This window comes from Dryas octopetala, chromosome 9, assembly GCF_963921425.1.
Source record: "Dryas octopetala chromosome 9, drDryOcto1.1, whole genome shotgun sequence".
In the NCBI taxonomy this organism is placed as follows: Eukaryota; Viridiplantae; Streptophyta; class Magnoliopsida; order Rosales; family Rosaceae; genus Dryas; species Dryas octopetala.
In genome coordinates this window covers 9,562,455-9,579,387 of record NC_141374.1, presented here as the reverse complement: position 1 = coordinate 9,579,387, position 16,933 = coordinate 9,562,455, and the positions used below count along the sequence as shown (strand labels likewise).

The following is a 16,933-nucleotide window of genomic DNA, read 5'->3' as shown; positions in this document are numbered from 1 at the left end:
TCAAAGGCTTCCCTTAGCAGCATAGATGAATAGGAGGTTATGTATTTATAGAATATGTGTTCTTTTTAAGTTGATATATGATATCTTCAAAGCTTCCAGAGGACAATTCAAAGACATATTCACATGCCACTAAGAGTGTGGATGATTGTTATTGGCTAACACATATATCTACTTCTTTTTACAGTTCTTATCGATACGGTATCTTAGATTTCAAGTGGCTAGCTAGGTTTGTCCCCATAATAGCTATGACAGATCGAATTGGCCATTGTAGTTATGGTTGTAACAAATGCGAATTATTGTTGGATGTTGAAATAACATTCAATTAAATGGACTGATCGATTTGGACCAATTAAGTAAACGGTCCCAATTACTAAATGATATTGTAGTATCTAATTATGACGATCAAATTAAAATTATGGTTGATGATATTGAGAAACATCTTTTTCTTTGGCTCACCTCTGAAAAACTTTGATAGCTATTCCTCCTAAAGATGACACCAAAAATCAGTAGAGGATTGGGGCTCCTCTCTAAAAAGGAATGTGAGGAATTGATTTGTAGCCATATATGATTGATCAAGCTGCTTAGAGTACTTGTGCATATATATGGAAAAAAGAAAAGAAAAAAAAGAAAAGGAATTGATAAATTAGGTAACGGTGTAGTGACATTACAAATATATTGAAGTTATATAATCATTTTTTTTCAAAAGTGGATGTCTTTACCAACTTGTTATTGATGTAGTGGTATTTTTCTCTATATTATTGAAATATGTTCCTAATTAATTGATTGATTAAAAAAAAGATGTCCCTAATTTAAATTTCTCTCCCTAAATTTTTTTTTTTTTAAAGAAAACAAATAACTTTTATTGCAACTTAAGAAGGGCAATATTGATGTACGGTAGTAGAGATGGAGAACCACATTAAGTGAAAATGCATTTTAAAGACCAAATTTATATTTGGGTGAAAATTGAGAGATAATTTGTGATAAAAAGCAAAATTGAATTTATTTGAAGCAATTAACCATCAACAATTAATTATATGAGTCCCACATATGTCACATTTAAAGCATTTAACGTTTAACTATCCAGACTTATTGAGGAGCCACATTGTCTTTGAATTCAAATTGTCAAAATTGAAAACTAAGGGAGCAACTTGACAATCTGAGCAAACCTCATAAGTGCAAAGTGAAATTTACTCTATAAGTAATTACTATATTATCATTAATTTTGAAAATTGTTATTAAGATTGTATAAGGTATTAAGGTGATAAAAACAAGAGAGATTTTTCTATTTATGGTTGAGATAGAAATATAAATAATGAAAAATAAAGGTTTTTGGCTATACAAAGCAATAAAGGGACAATCTGGGAATTAAAAAAGAAGAGGAGCTGGATGTCCTTTCCATAGAATGATAGAAATCACTCAAATCAGTAAGTCAGTAACTCAAATAGCGCGCGAAATCAGCCTGAAGCAAGCCGCGCCTAATAGTTAACTCTCTATATTGTTGCTTTTGTTTAATGCAATTGATTTTCACCGGGCCATAATAAAAAATCTCTATATTGGTTAGGACTTGGGAGAAAAACTTAACTAAGAAAATTCTCTTATGTACCTTATCTTTTCTTTATTTATTTTGTAGTGTAATTTTATGATTAAAATTATTTCTTTTCAAGATCACTTTTTGAAAAAATAAATTAAATTAAAAATTATTTAGTTATTTAATTATTATTTAATAAGTAGATGGCTTGATAAGATTCATAGTCTATTTACTAGCCTTCACACGCGCATACAGTAAAATTGTAACTTTTTTGTTTAACGTTAACTCCAACTCACAAAGTCACAATTATATTTTATTCTTTTAACTTAAATTATTGGTTTAACAGTTTTTGAGTGGTTGTATTTCCACTCATTTGTGTTATTTCCCAACTCACATTCTTGTGAAAATGATAAGGACAAATTTATCCTTTTGTACAATGATCTTTAAGGACTTAACTAAAAAATAAATAAATAAATTTATTCTACCCAACCATTTTCTACTCACTCACTTTCTACAACGATCTAAACTCCATAAATATGAGAATATTCTTATCTTCTTTTCTCACATCATTAATCATTTAATTATATTGTTTTTGAATAATGAACAATCAAATAGACGTTGAGTATCATTAAATATTGAATAATAATTCAAAGCATTTATGCAATTGATTGTCAAAAAAAATATATATATATATATATTTTATTTGGCAGTTAGCTTATTCAAGTTCTCCATGGCTAGTGCTACACAGTTTGCATTTAGACGATTTGAGCTTTAGCCCAATTGGTAAGAGAAAGGGTGAGTGAAAGGGTAGATGTAATTAGCTATAATCTTCACATATATACTATCAAACATATTAACAATGATGCATATTACTCGATTCTGAACACGAGATATCTGTTTGGCCCTTAATTTATTAAATTATCTTGTTGTAACATTTTTTTTAGAAGAAGAGTATTTTTGAAATTTATGAAAATTTCACTAAGGGAAGAGTTTGCTTTATATATATAGATTTAATAATAGTTAAATGACTTTTTTGATTTGGCTAATTTAGTTAAAGGGTGATTAAGAAAATGAACATTTCCAATTATAAAATTATACTGTGCAATGGATAGAAAAATAAAGAAAATAAAAGGCACAAAAAAGACAACTAGCATTTCTCAAACGCAGCAGTATAGCACTCACGTGATAAGAAAAACAGAAACCATATATATATATATATATGCTTAGTTACCTTTTTATCCTTTAACTGTCATCCCTTCTCTCTCTCTCTCTCTTGTTACTGTCTTCCTACTTATCGAAGCGCGCACACACTCTCTCTCGAAAAGTGAAAAGTGAAAACACGCTGCACACTCTCTCTTCTCTCTCTCTATAAATACTTACTTCTCTCTTGTCTATGTGCCTTTGCCCCTCTCTCTCTCTCTCTCTCTCTCTCTCTCTCTCTCTCTCTCTCTCGTTTTGTCACTGTTGCAGTACACAAAACAAAAACAAACAAACAAAAGGAACTGGTTTTTAAGTGAGGGAAACCTGAAGAAACTGAGAGGGGAGTTCTAGTGGGTCTCTTGCATACACAACACAATGTCGGCTTTCAAAGACGAAGACCCTCGCATCCATGGTATCAAAACCAAGATTCGGGTCGTCCCAAATTTCCCCAAACCTGGTTTGTTCTTCTTTTCTATCTGTTTTTTTTTTCTCTATTTCCAATTTTTGCTTGTATTTATTTATTTTCTTTTCCCAACGTGCTGTTTTTATGCTGAAAAAGTTCATTTTTGGTTTCTGCAATTTCTGTTTTCCCCTTTTCTTGCATACTAAAGAAAAGGGTTGTTCATCTTTCTGTATTTGCTGTGTTTGTGTATGTTCTGCTCTTCTTTGCCTAAATTTTCTTCTTTTATTTTTGGTTCATCAACTACCATACCGTGCAGGTATTATGTTCCAGGATATCACAACTTTATTACTGGACCCAAAAGCTTTCAAGGACACAATCGATTTGTTCGTTGAGAGATACAAAGGCAAAAACATTTCAGTGGTTGCAGGTAAAAAAGATAAAAAGAAGGAAGATTTTTTATTTTTTTGTTTTGTTTTGGGGGTAGAAGAAGAGTTAGAGAACTGGGGGTTAAAGATTTGAGCCAATGCTTTTAAAGACCTTTTTACAACAGTGATTAGCTTGAAGGTGGTGGGACCATGCTTACGAGAAAAGTAGGTCTGAGTGATGCAGAAATGCTCTATATTGCATAAGCTTCTCGTTGTCCTTTTGAATGCTTCTAAGGGACATCATGGAAATGGAAGTCACTCTGGGTTTTGGGAGTGATTTTTTGTTTGACTATAAGCTTTGTTAGTGGGTTGTGCCACTGATAGCTCTCTGTGAAGTTCTTTTCTTTATTCTCCTTTTTTATTTTTTTTTCCTTCAGCACCTCACATTTGCTCTCTCTCTCTCTCTCTCTCTCTCTCTCTCTCTCTCCCTCTCCCTCTCTCTTGAGGGCATGTGCTTGGATCCAATTTGCGTATATGGTGGTTGGTGATCGATGCCCACCTTGTTAAAAGTGGACCCCGTTTTCAATTGGGCCGAATTTTTTGGCTTCATTATAATGTGGGTTTCCAACTTTACTGTTAGATGACCCTTGTTTATTCTCTCTCTCTCTCTCTCTACATATATATATCTATCTATCTATGCTGCCCTTCTTTGTCTCCTTGAGTTGCTGTGCACTGTTGGAGTTCAATATTATGACTTAAATCAGTTTACTAAACTAAGGTTTTGAATATGCGCTGTCTTGGCTTGTTTCTGTAGATTACTTTTATCCGACCCCTTTTGTTTGACTCTTCAAAGTTGATAAAAAGAACCATTGAAAACTATATTGTTGTGCTTCGTCTGTGACATCTATAAATTTTGGAAGTATTACATTGTGGAATCAAGGAATCTAGAGCTTGTAATGTCACATTTGATTATGTATACACTTGCTTTGCATTGCATTCATAGATTATAGCAGGTATCCAAATATACTACTATAGGTCCCACGGAGCTGATAATCTAATGTGATCTCATTATTGATGGGCCTTGATTCCCAGTTATTATATTCATTTCCCAAATGAGTTGGTTCAAATTTGTTTATGTATGTTTTGTCCTGATGTGTGTACACTAGGATCTATCTGTTTGTGCGCTTATCTGTGGACTTAAGCTGTCTTCTTGTGTTAACCTTTAAACCTATTTTGGAATCTTCCAGCAAATTATACCCTGAAATGGATAAAATGTGCCATGTGGTGTTTCCTCTTGAAAAGATGAGGATTAGCATGTTCTTATCTATTGTCATTTTAATTGATGTTACCTAGTCGGATTATTGTCTGTGCTTTATTTTTGCTACTAGAACTGGTACGTAGTTTTATGTTGTCCTCAATTACCATGGAATCCAAATATTAGCCCTTGAAGATTAAACTTTTAAATTTGACATGAAAATACTATGATTTGCCATAGTTGTAGTAGTCTTATGCCATATTAGAACTTTTATTTTGTTGACTTTTTTTGTCATTCCCATTTGTGTGTTTGTAACTTTGTAGCAGAACAATTGATTCCATTTTGTCTATGCACTGAGAATTATGTTCAAAATGCCTTTCTTTCAGTTTACATTTCTTTTGTTTCTATAATAAATTGTTTAGCAAAATCTTTTCTTTCCTTTTTTACGCCCTCACAACGCCATTCTGTTGAGCCAGGGACCTGATTCACCTGAACATGGTTGGACCATTGTCTAGAGAGTATTTGTACCCTAGTGGAAACTTAACCTGTTTTTTACTGTTTGTGTTGAGCCAGGGACTAGAGATCATTTTTTAGTGGAAACTTTAAAACCTGTCTTTTACTGTTTCTGTTTTGATGGGGACCTGAATATGGCTGGACCAGTGTCTAGAGATCATTCTATCCCAGTGAAAACTTAAAAACCTGACAATAAAGATGCAGTCAAACGGATTTTAACTCATTTGCACGTTAAAAGTGCCGTTGTTCGCATCCCTTGTCAGCATTCTGTAGGTGGATGGTACATCTTCAATTATTTGTGCTAGCACACTTTTATTGCTCTAATTATGATTTACACAGAAATTGTGCTTGCTGGGGCCTTTCATAAGTTATAGTGATTACCTTGTATGAAATTTTACTTTTTACCTGTTTATCACATGGTATGGGTTTTTTGAATTGGCCTTTGCTATCCCTGTGCTAAATTCATTCAGTGATGATGTTGACTTTATAGGTCAAGTGTCTTTCTTTTTATCAAATTTTTGGAAATTCAAAATTTATTAGTAACAACAGGCAAGCAATGTCTTTCCCCCCCCCCCCCCCCCCCCCTTCCATCTATCTATATTTATAAGTTCTTTCATGATTTATTTATGTTGGTGCTTGGCAGGTTTTAAATGCTCTTCATGCATGATGTATCAATTATTTCTTAGTGTTGTTTGAAGTCTCAAGTTTTATGTAGTGTTCTGAAATATGAGGTTTCTTTCTTGCTTATTCCAGGAATTGAGGCTCGAGGTTTTATTTTTGGTCCTCCCATTGCATTAGCAATAGGAGCAAAATTTGTCCCACTGAGAAAACCAAGGAAGTTGCCTGGTAATTTTTATCCTATTAGATATTTTGCCTACATCTCTTGGTATTGACTCTATGATGTTGTTTGTCCAATTATGTATAGCATGTTCATATGATAAGTATAGCAAAGGTTGTTGATGCTCTGCGATAGAACTTGTCTTCAAACAGCAATCTTGTATGACATTCAGATGCTACTTACTGATATATAGATCTTAGCGTTTTGTGATCAAGTGCAAGACGGTTGGTTGACATATTTTAGATTTGCATTTAAGGGAATATTTTGGATTCTTCAAGTTTAACCTTTGTTACAGAGTGTATAAGTGGATGTAACTATAATGTCGATGAATTGGGCCTTTGATGTGTAATGGCATAAAGAAAATGCTTGGAGCTGCCCTGATATTGAGCAACTCAGAATGCTTGATAACTTATGCTTGTATTCGAATTTTGTTGTCTAATTCTTGCATTAAAATATATGTATTCCTGTCCTCTTCAGTCCTTGCCTGTCTTCCATTGTGCCATGTATATAATGTTTTAGCTAAAATGCTTCTCTTAATTTGTCTTAAAAGGTTAAGGATCATGTAGGCATTCTTGCTCTAATGAACTATAGAGCTTATTTTTTTGTTGTATACCACCTAGATGGTTCACGATGTTCTTGATAATTATGAATTTATATATTTTCAATGTTCTAATATGAGCATCTGACATGCAGTTATGTAGCTTGGGAACTACATTTAGGAGGGCTGTCTTACGTATACTTTTGCATCTCTTTTTCCTCTTGAGATTTTTATGGGATTGTTGTAAAACTTTGCCATGATGACAGGTGATGTTATTTTTGAAGAGTACACTTTGGAATATGGAAGGGACCGTCTTGAGATGCATGTTGGAGCAGTAGAACGTGGTGAGCGTGCTCTGGTGGTTGATGATTTAATAGCCACAGGAGGCACACTCTGTGCAGCAATGAATTTATTGGGTAATCACTTTTCATATTCTAAACAAGCTGTTGTTTAAATATTGAAACAACATATATTTTCTCTATGGGACTAGTCACTAGTGCATCCATTGGTGATCTGTGTCATGATTCATGTTTCAGTTTAGAATTTGTTGGTTGATTGATAATTTGTTTAGTTAGAATTGGTGCACCATCTAAATTTTCTTGATCAGTTAATTGTTCTGCTAACCTTGGTGGCAGAATCTGTGTACTTCTGATTTGCTTGCTTTGCTCCTTTGCATCATAATTTAAGTTTGTGGATGCTAGTAAGATCTCAGTGCTGATTTGCTCTTCACTTTTCTTAAACTAAATGTGTTCTCTCAGAACGCGTGGGAGCAGAAGTGGTTGAATGTGCATGTGTTATTGAATTGCCAGATTTACAGGTGTGTTGTTTTGAACCTTGGCATTTCTCAGTCATATGACTAAGAAAACAAAAGAAAGCACTCTTTGGCTCCTTTTGCATTGTCAAGTTTTGGGCCACCAGTGTCAGTGACTTCATGTTTCTGGCTGTTGCAGGGTCGTGAGCGATTGAATGGGAAGCCATTGTATGTACTAGTGGAATACCACTGATCCCGGCAGGACTATATGATTCATCACCTGGAGCGACAACGATGCTGCATGACAGAAATGTACATTAGAGGCACATTATGGACTACTCTCATCTCTGGAATTCGATTTGATTCACCCCATCCATCCCCTTCCCCTGTTTCTATGATTAATGAATTTTGATCAACTTTGGTTATTGAGACCCTTCATTTTACCTAGTAGTAGTAGTAGTAGTAGTAGCAGCATAGAGCATTGAATTATGTGAAGCTCTTGATTTTAGAAATGCTGTAGGGACTCTTTTTTTTTTTTTTCTTTTTTTTTTTTTTTATGAGAACTGAATTTATGCAACGCATCTTTGTTTCCTTGGGTTCAGACTTCAGAGCCGTATCAACAGTCAAGGATGATTATTTGCAATTTTGCTTACACAGTTTTATGGCAAATTTATGTCTTCTCAATGGAAGTTAACCACGGTGCATGTTGAATGCAATCTTGTGTGTGTATGTATGGATAAGTTAAGAGGGAGTTTGAGCTTGTGATGAGAAATTTTCATTTCAATCAAATTCGAGTTGAGGGTATGGAGAACTTCATGTTGATTTGGACATGCCTGAGTCATACTTTTGATACTATGTCTTACAATCCAGCTTATCTAAGGGACTTAACATGAGCATTAAGTGAGAGAACTTATTTAATGTTTGGATTTAACATACTTGTGAAATTAAATAATTCATTGAAATAAATTTACAAGTTAAGTTTCACATGTTAAGTTTCTTAAGTGAGGCCCCGGCCAAAAAAAAAAAGGTTTCTTAAGTGAGGCGAATGGTATATCTTCTCATAATCTAATCCAAATTCATAACCAAATTGTATTTCTTATTTAGCTATGTTCCTCACTTATCACCCAATAGTTTATGAACGTTGATCATGTAAGATTAATACTATGTTTATGGTTTGAGTATTGTTAGGATCTCAAATTTTATGTTAACAAAGAATTTTTAATTGTTTATCACCGATCTTAACCGACAACCTTGGTTGCTACCCTGGTCGTCTAGTGTGACGGAGAAGAGAGAGAGAGAGAGGCGATGTGGACAATACTTGCAGTCAACCTTGCAGAGATAAATATTACTAAACCAATAACTAGTTTATGCGCAGAGTCACAATGATCATATATATACTTTTTCACGAGAGAGGAGCTGACCGAGCTGAGCACATTGCTTCTTGGGCCTTCTAAAACGCGTGGTCACCATGGCCCAATGCCACTGGACATTTATTGGGCCTGCCACATTATTCTTTCTTCTTGGTCCTGGTCCAAATCCAATTCCACGAAGACAAACTTTCTTTTTTCTTTCATGGAGAATTTTCAATTCTTTTGGCACATGCAGAATGAATGTTTTAGCAGATGGAATATTTTATTTTGCTTGGCTTTGAAAACATATAGATATATGTATTATATATAAGTAATGTGTGGATATGGTAAGAGTTTTGGTAAGTAGGATTAAATTTATAGGGCATAAGGTTTCCATCAAAGATTGTGACCATACACCATCTCCTGTCTTTCATTTTTCTCCAAAGACAAGTAAAGGTTTTGGCAGCAATTGCGTGACTTGCGCTGTACTTTGCCAAATTAACCAATTAAGGCCTCCCCCTGAGGCTTTGAGCAATTGAGAGGTACTGGTCTGGACCCAAGCCATTCCAAATTTCTTTTATCGCATTTCTCTTGGCTCTTCAACAACAACAGAATTTGTAAAATCTAGCTAACAACAGCACTTACTACTTGTAGAAAAGGCACAACTTTGCTTTTCATTCGCTTGTCTTTCCATTCTCAATCCTTTAAATCAAATCTGCCAAACTGGATACTGTCATTTAATGTTGGATAGTGTCATTTACTGTTGTTTATTTGGATTTTTATGTTCGAAACTTAAATTCTGAACTCTTACCTTTTTTTATTTGGAGAGGAAGAATTCAATTTTGAAACCTCTTTCGTTACTGGGGAGAGAAATATCATTAGTTGGTAAGCTTTTATTTTTTTATAATCGTACACGTGTTATAATTTAAGTGAATTCGTAAACCATATTAGCATGTGATACACTCATACACACAATAATTTCTCCATGAACATATATATGTGTACTTTCTCTCTTTCTAATTTGCATAAATCAGTTTGGTGTTTTATGTTATTTTTATTGTTTTTCTGAGAGATTGAGAGCTCTCATAGGCCATATGGCCCATATCCAACCAGGTGCAACCATTTTTTCATGTATTCTTTTAGATTTCTCAGTACTCTTTCTTACATCCCCATCCTTTGAAGCTAGCACTAAATGTGAATAAAAACCTATTGCTTGAAGAAGGGAGCACAGTAATCATAGAAACCCTACAGTACACTAGGGCGACAATTTGTATATGACGCGATAATTCAATATGAAATCATTGTGTTTCGGTTAACCATTAATAGACACAAACTCATTAATAACACAACATGCCCTCACGAATAAATTGCACCCTCTTTTTCAGATGGTATTTTCATTGGTTGCATAACAAAAATTTATCATTCCTTCTAAGTTCGAATATTACATTATAACAAGTTTTTTGAGTTAGCTCAAGTGGTAAGGGTGAGTGGAATAATAAGTTAAGAGTAGGATGTTCCCTCCAAATTAACCAAAAAGATATTACACTACAAGATTGTAAAAATATGGAATGAAACATTATTGAGCAATACTTAATTTGTAAGTGTTAATATATGGAATTAATTTGGTGTCGAATTAATACTTAGTGGTTGAAATAGTATATGCGATTTTAATTGCTCAGAATTATTATTTAGCTGTGAAGTTGTAATTGAATTTATATATATATATATATATATTTCATGAAGCCTTTGCATAGGACCATAGGTTAGACATTTCTTATATTGTTATGAGTTCACTCAAATGTTTATATTGTTATCAGTTAACTCCTCCACTGCTGCTAAGAGTGTAAACAATACTCTCCATACCATAATTATCATCATTATGTTTCTTGGTGACTGTTAGAAGACATGTAGATTACTTAGATTTCAAACTTTCTCACCAAAACAATTAAAATTATTTCAAGGCACTAGCATCATAGTTCCCATGAAAAACATGAGCCACCATAACCGACATCAACTTATCAAAATAATTGACTTTGTGACCAACATGTGGAGGTTCAATGAAATCTTGAATAACACAACAAATTTTTTGAATTTAAGGGAGGGTGAGGACTCTTGGAGGTAAAGTAGTCTATGAATTGAGTTATAGCAAAATAAAAGAAATTAAAACCATGTAATAAAACCCATTAATTACATTGGTCAAACAGTGATTATGACACTAATTAGCATTAATCACAGAAGAATAAAAACGGCAAATTCGTTAATTAAGCATTTATCAACTCAATTTTTCCATAATCACACAAAATATCAAAATCCAAAAAACAAGAAAAAAAAAATTGAGTTGATAAATGCAAGAAGAAGAAGAAGATCAAACCCCCACAAACATATATAATATAAAAATGACAAAAGTTAAAAAAGAAAAAGGAACATTGTATTTTACAGTTTATAGATGATAAGAAAGCAAGGCAACACCGCACGTGGATCAAACACAAGCAACTCGCCATTGTCCCCACTCACCGAGTCGAACCCGACCCGGCCACCCAGCAACGATTCGAGCTCCAGTTGCTTCGAGACCCGACCCGCAACGACCCGACAAACCAACATGGCCCTCCTCCCCCTGGCCCCACCCGCATTCTCGTGGGCCACACCGCTACCCGAAAACGTGCATATCGCGGAGCTCTTGCCGCCGTGGAGCCCCCACGCGCCACCAAACGCGTCGTAGACCCCACTGCCGGATGGTGGGCCCAGGCAGTGGAACCGCATGACCTCGTTTCCGTCCGCGACGCACCGCGCATTCTCCTCCTCCTCGCACTCGGACCCCACTTTCGGACCCTCCGACCCGGCCCGAGCTCGAGCCTTCACGACCTCGCGGTACTCCTCGAACCGGGCCACCGTCTTCGACCCGTTCTGGACCTTGAATATCATCTCGATCCGACCCGAAAACGCTTTCGGGCTCCAGCTGGTGTGAAAAATAATCTCGACGACGTTGCGCGAAGGGTGTCCCTCGGGGAGTTCGGTCAAGGCCGGAAGAAACGGGTCGCGGGCTCGGGCGGGTCGGATCGAAGAGGTTATGCCGGAGCGTTGGGTGGGGCTCGAAGCGGGTTCGGATTTGGCGGGTCGTAGGCATTTGGGGTTGTTGGATCGTTTGCGTGGTGGTGGAGACGGCTGCGGAATCGGCGGTGGCAGCTTGGGTTTTCTGGGCTTGTTGCTGTGTTTGGTGGTGTCGATGACGTCATTGATGTTTTGGACGCTCTTTCTGCAACTCACACTGTGCATGAGGTTTTTCGGGTTCGGGTGGTAAACGTCTTCGAATGCTCTTGATTTGCATTGCAACGACTTGACCCACCCACTCGCCATTAAAGGACCTCAAAACGACACCGTTTCCCCTCTCTCTCTCTCTCTCTCTCTCTCTCTCACTCTCTCTCTTTCTGGGTTGAAGCTTTTTTTCAATGGGTTTGTTGGGTCGGACGAGCTCTCATCTTCTTCTCTCTTCTGGTTTCAGTCTTGGGAGAAAAGACAGAATGAATTGGAGGAGAGAGATATGGCGCGTTCATTAAATGGGTTTTTCAACTTTCAACCTATACGTCAGGGGGTGAAATTACAGGAATGCCCTTCTGAAGATTTTGGAATACCCACGTGGATTTTTTTATCTGTCTCTTTCTTTCTCTTCATGGTTGAGAAGCATGAAGCATGCTGCTCAAAGAAAACAAATTTCGTCAATGGACAATGGGGTAGAGAGAGATTGTCTGGTTACTCTGGTAGGATTTTATATGATACAAGTTGCAGTTGGTTGTATATGATTGATTAGCTTGTTTTTTTGTTGGGGTTAGATCTGTTCATCATTTCGATTCTCTATCATGATTTATCGACCAAAAAAGAAATCATGATTTATAACTTTGTCCATCATTTCTTTTTCTTTTTTTTGCCAAATAACATTATTGATTATGATTGTGGAAGGAGGAGGTTTTAAACCAAATTAAGGGAATTTTTATGTAATAAAGAGGCTTTATTTACGTAATTAAAGTTGCAATACATTCAAAGATAATGCAGAAGACAACCAATCCGAGTCCTTCAATCCACACCTGAAAACCTCAAAACAGTGAGCAAGACTTTCATGTAACAGATGTATACACTATTGTGTTTATCTCTTTCATCACGTACTAAATCACATTATGAGAAAGGTAGATACAAAAAATATATACAACCGTGATAGATAAGTTATTTCCGAGAACAATGGCATATGTTTAGTAAGAGTATGCGTTACCCGATTACAAGAACGAGCTAATTTAACAGATTTGATTTGCGGTTTCAAAATATTCAATGCGATGCTTGTTTCTTTCTAATTTCACACTGTTACATTACATTCACCAATATTTATTTATCAAATTATGTTCACCAAATAATGCATTATCATTTTATTTTGTTTAAATCTAAACTCCTTCTGAATTTCATTTCTTATTAACAAGTAAGATGTTGTCAAGACATTATTTGGAAAATAATTTTGGTAACTCATTATTGATATTAGATTTATTTTGTAAGTATTGGAGAAACGTTGATTAAAGCATTGGCGTAATTCAACATTAAAAAAATGAAAAGTCATTAATTGTTATATAAAGAATTAGACCACGCACCGTAATGTCTAAACCTTTTGCTAAAACTTTATACCCGTTTCGTGCTGCAAGTGGCTTAATTGGAGAAATATTAACATGTGTGGTGCGTGCGGGTTTGTGAAGGTCCGTATCAGTAAGGTTATGAGCCTGACACAATTGAAGGAAGATTTCTTTGTGTTGCTGTGTTGTTTTCATAGAATGATAGAAAAGCCCTACAACAACAAAGAAACAAAAGATTCTTTGGGGCCAAAAATCTATTGATACTTAAATTCATAGAGAAAGTTAAAATGCCAGAAAATCCCAGATCCACAAAAAAATAAAAAGGGTAGAAAATGAGAAGTCAAGAAAAAACATCCAAAACTATTCTATTTTATGTGTATATTAATTTTCTGATGGAATGTGTTCGTTAACTTCGTTCCTCTCTTTTTTCCCATTTTCTGGCCTTCTCTATGGTTTTTTTTTTTTTTTCTCTCCTTTGATGGACTCTTTATGACTTTGAAAATTGAAATACAGCCCACTACACGGTCTACACTGCTAGACTACAATGATGCATGTGGATAGAAATTGAGACTCAAAGCTTCAAAACCTCATGTAAAGCAAAATATAGGTCAAATGTGGATACCATTATCTAGGCAGCTCTAGTTTGAATAACCTTTTTTTTATATTGAAGGGAATGCCAATTTTTTTTTCTCTCTTCAAATTTGAATTTTAATTGCTCTCAAGTCTCAATCACCATAAAAGTGGCTGATAATGAAGTAGCAATTAATCAACTTAATTACTTAATTAGTATCGATGAATCAACTGAGATCTCCCCAAACAGGGCCTTTATTTGCATTCATTTGAAAGTATACATGATCAGTCGGTAAGTGCCTAACTAGTCAAGTCATTTTCAAATAAAGGCTTGCCTCTGACATCTAACCCTGAATTCTTTATGACTTTGTTGCATCTTGACATCAAAGAAACAATTAATAACTCTTTCATTTCTTGGTGAACTCTAAGTTTCAATGAAGCAGGAAACCATCTGAAGTTCTGAACCCAATTTTTCTTATTTCCTTTTCGAAAATTTAGTACACTTTCTTTTTGACTCTTAAGTGAAGGCTTAACTTATGCCATACACAGTTTCCATGGCCAAAAAAAAAAAAAAAACTTATGCCATATATGGTTAAATGTTTTGTAATTAAATGTTTAGCAAGATTAAGGACAATCATGGTTTGCATATAGCTGGTACAATACTCACAAGTGAGGTTTGCACATGAGACCCTTTGCATGCATGCACCAATGGTCAGAGTAGAATAATAGAAAATACTGCTATTTGGGAGAGGTATTTTGTAATTAGCCAGTAAATTTGGGAGGGGTACTTTGTAATTACAGCAAATTTGAGAGAGGTACTTTGTAATTAGCCCTCAATTTTACTATTTGAAAGAGTTCATTTATGGTATCTATGGATGTCATATGCTATGCAAATACAAGTAGTGTGAGAAAATAAATTTGTCAAAACTTAAATGTTAAAAATGTATTTGTATATCATAGTAATGTGTATTTTTCATGCAACTTAGAGATTGTATTTTATATTTTATATTTTCTGAATTCCATATTCTTAAAAGTAAGGGGATAGAATGAGGTGGAATCTTTCATAGGAGTTTGAAGTGAGTGGGAATAGAATAGAAGGATAGAAGAATAGAAGAAAGAGACAATGGATACTGGCAGATCGAGAATGCATCTAAAAAAGCTCTGAAATTTAAACTAGTAAAACGACAAGGCCTCTACTAGTTTTATCTTCTTGTTCTCTTGCTAAACCCCACAGGCAATTTTAGGCACTAATTAATTAGTGGGTTTTGCACAGAGTTTGGTGGTCATTGGGATAGTGGGTTTTGTAGCTACACAAGGAGACAATTTTACTGAGATAATCAAAGCTTAATCAACAAAACATGATTATACTATAGCATACCAAACCCACCAAATGGTCCAAACCTTGAGATTTGGTGAAACTGTGAAAGGCAAGGACAACCCATTATGGCAAAATGGCCAAAATTCAAATGAAACCAATGCCTAATGTGGTTTTATAATAGGGTGATTATGAGATTCTGTATGGTATTAGTTAAAAGAAGTGCATGGTTTAGGAGTGCAAAAAGCAACATTTAATGTGGTGGATGGAGGACTTGGGGGTTTGGGGATGCCGGTGGAGTTTTGCCAGCCTTTGCTCTCACGCCTGCAGAATCTATTGGAGCCATCCCCGGGAATTGCGTTATATTCCAAGCGTGACATATTTGGTTTGAACATCCAAACTTTCTACCTTTTGTTCCTTCCTTTCCCTTCTTATTTTCAAATTGTTTTTTTTTTTGGTCGGATTCTTATTTTCAAATTAAAATTTACACATTTTTCTTTGGACGAGTTTGTTGGGTAAAGTTCTTTTATCAAACATTTGACATATTTAATTTTTAAATTATCAATCTAAATAAGTATATATTCAAATAAGAGTACATTTTACTTATTATTCGAATTGACATGGTAACATAACATGTCCAATTGTATATTCAATAGGTCAATCGAAAAATTTGGTCCCCTATAGTTTGCTAGGGTTTTAACCTCCGTCCTTATGGTTTCAATTTTGACAAAAATACCTTTGCACTTACTTGGTGTAGCAATTCGAGGATAATTTTAGGTATAGTTCTTTCGTTGATGTATTCTTTATTTTAGGCATAATAAAGTATTACTTGTGAGACTCATTCTGCATTGTAGTTCAATGATTGAAGTCGTCTATTTTCTAAGTCTCAATTAAAGACTCATCCCTAAAAAAATTAAACAAATCAGAAATCATTTAACTATTTGAGTAAATTGTCATTATTTCAATTGTTTACTGAAATCACTATATTCGTCTATTTATTCAATCACAGTTAATTGTCTATGGTTTCCAATCTATAAAAATTGCAAAAGTAATCCTTGTATAGAGAATTATATAATAAACGCCTTTGTTAGGATCCTTGTATAGAGAATTAGAATTACGTAAAAGACCCTTAGGGTTACAAGACAGAAGATTTAGTGTGGGGAGCACCACGGCAAGCATATGTTCCAACCAATTGGTAAGTGACATGTCATGTTTGTTTTTTTCTTTTTTAAATAAGGTAGATTGGTTTGGTTTGCCATGATTTATGGATTTTTAAATTGAAAATCAGACTGGTTCAAGCTAATTCATGTTGATTTCTAAAGGCAAAAATAAAAAAGAAAATCACACCAAACCGATTCAGTAAGTCTAGTTCGGTTGGTTTCCCGGTTTGTCGGATAAAGATGCCCACCCCTAGTCAAGAAAACCAAAAAATAAAAGAAACCCTAAAATGGTCTTGGAATTGTAATATCAGGTAAGTATGTGAGTATTTATTGCCAAAATTAGAATTATGTGGACAAAATAGAAACTTTAGCAAACTATAGGGACCAATTTTTATTTATTTTTTTTAGGGACCAAATTTGTACTTTAGAAAGACAGAAAAGCTCTTAATTCCAATACACAAACTAAAGGTACTGAGGTAGGTGACACAATTAATTGAGAGTCAAGAGCAAGCAAGAAACTTCTATGGAAAAGGAGCAATGA

General features: G+C 34.9%; 2 protein-coding genes across 2 annotated transcripts; one reads left to right on the top strand and one right to left on the bottom strand.

Moving 5' to 3' along the window:
- The first annotated feature begins 2,957 nt into the window (after positions 1 to 2,957).
- Positions 2,958 to 8,001, top strand: APT3 (adenine phosphoribosyl transferase 3). Its single transcript, XM_086256368.1, has 6 exons — positions 2,958 to 3,185; positions 3,448 to 3,558; positions 6,018 to 6,110; positions 6,907 to 7,056; positions 7,399 to 7,457; positions 7,591 to 8,001. Exons 1-6 carry the CDS (start codon positions 3,104 to 3,106, stop codon positions 7,642 to 7,644), a joined length of 549 nt encoding a protein of 182 aa, XP_086112494.1. The 5' UTR covers positions 2,958 to 3,103; the 3' UTR covers positions 7,645 to 8,001.
- Positions 8,002 to 10,974: 2,973 nt separating this feature from the next.
- Positions 10,975 to 12,272, bottom strand: LOC147273815 (sulfated surface-like glycoprotein). The gene has a single exon (XM_086227409.1). The coding sequence runs from the start codon at positions 12,092 to 12,094 to the stop codon at positions 11,174 to 11,176; it is 921 nt and encodes a 306-aa protein (XP_086083535.1). The 5' UTR covers positions 12,095 to 12,272; the 3' UTR covers positions 10,975 to 11,173.
- Between the last annotated feature and the right edge of the window lie 4,661 nt (positions 12,273 to 16,933).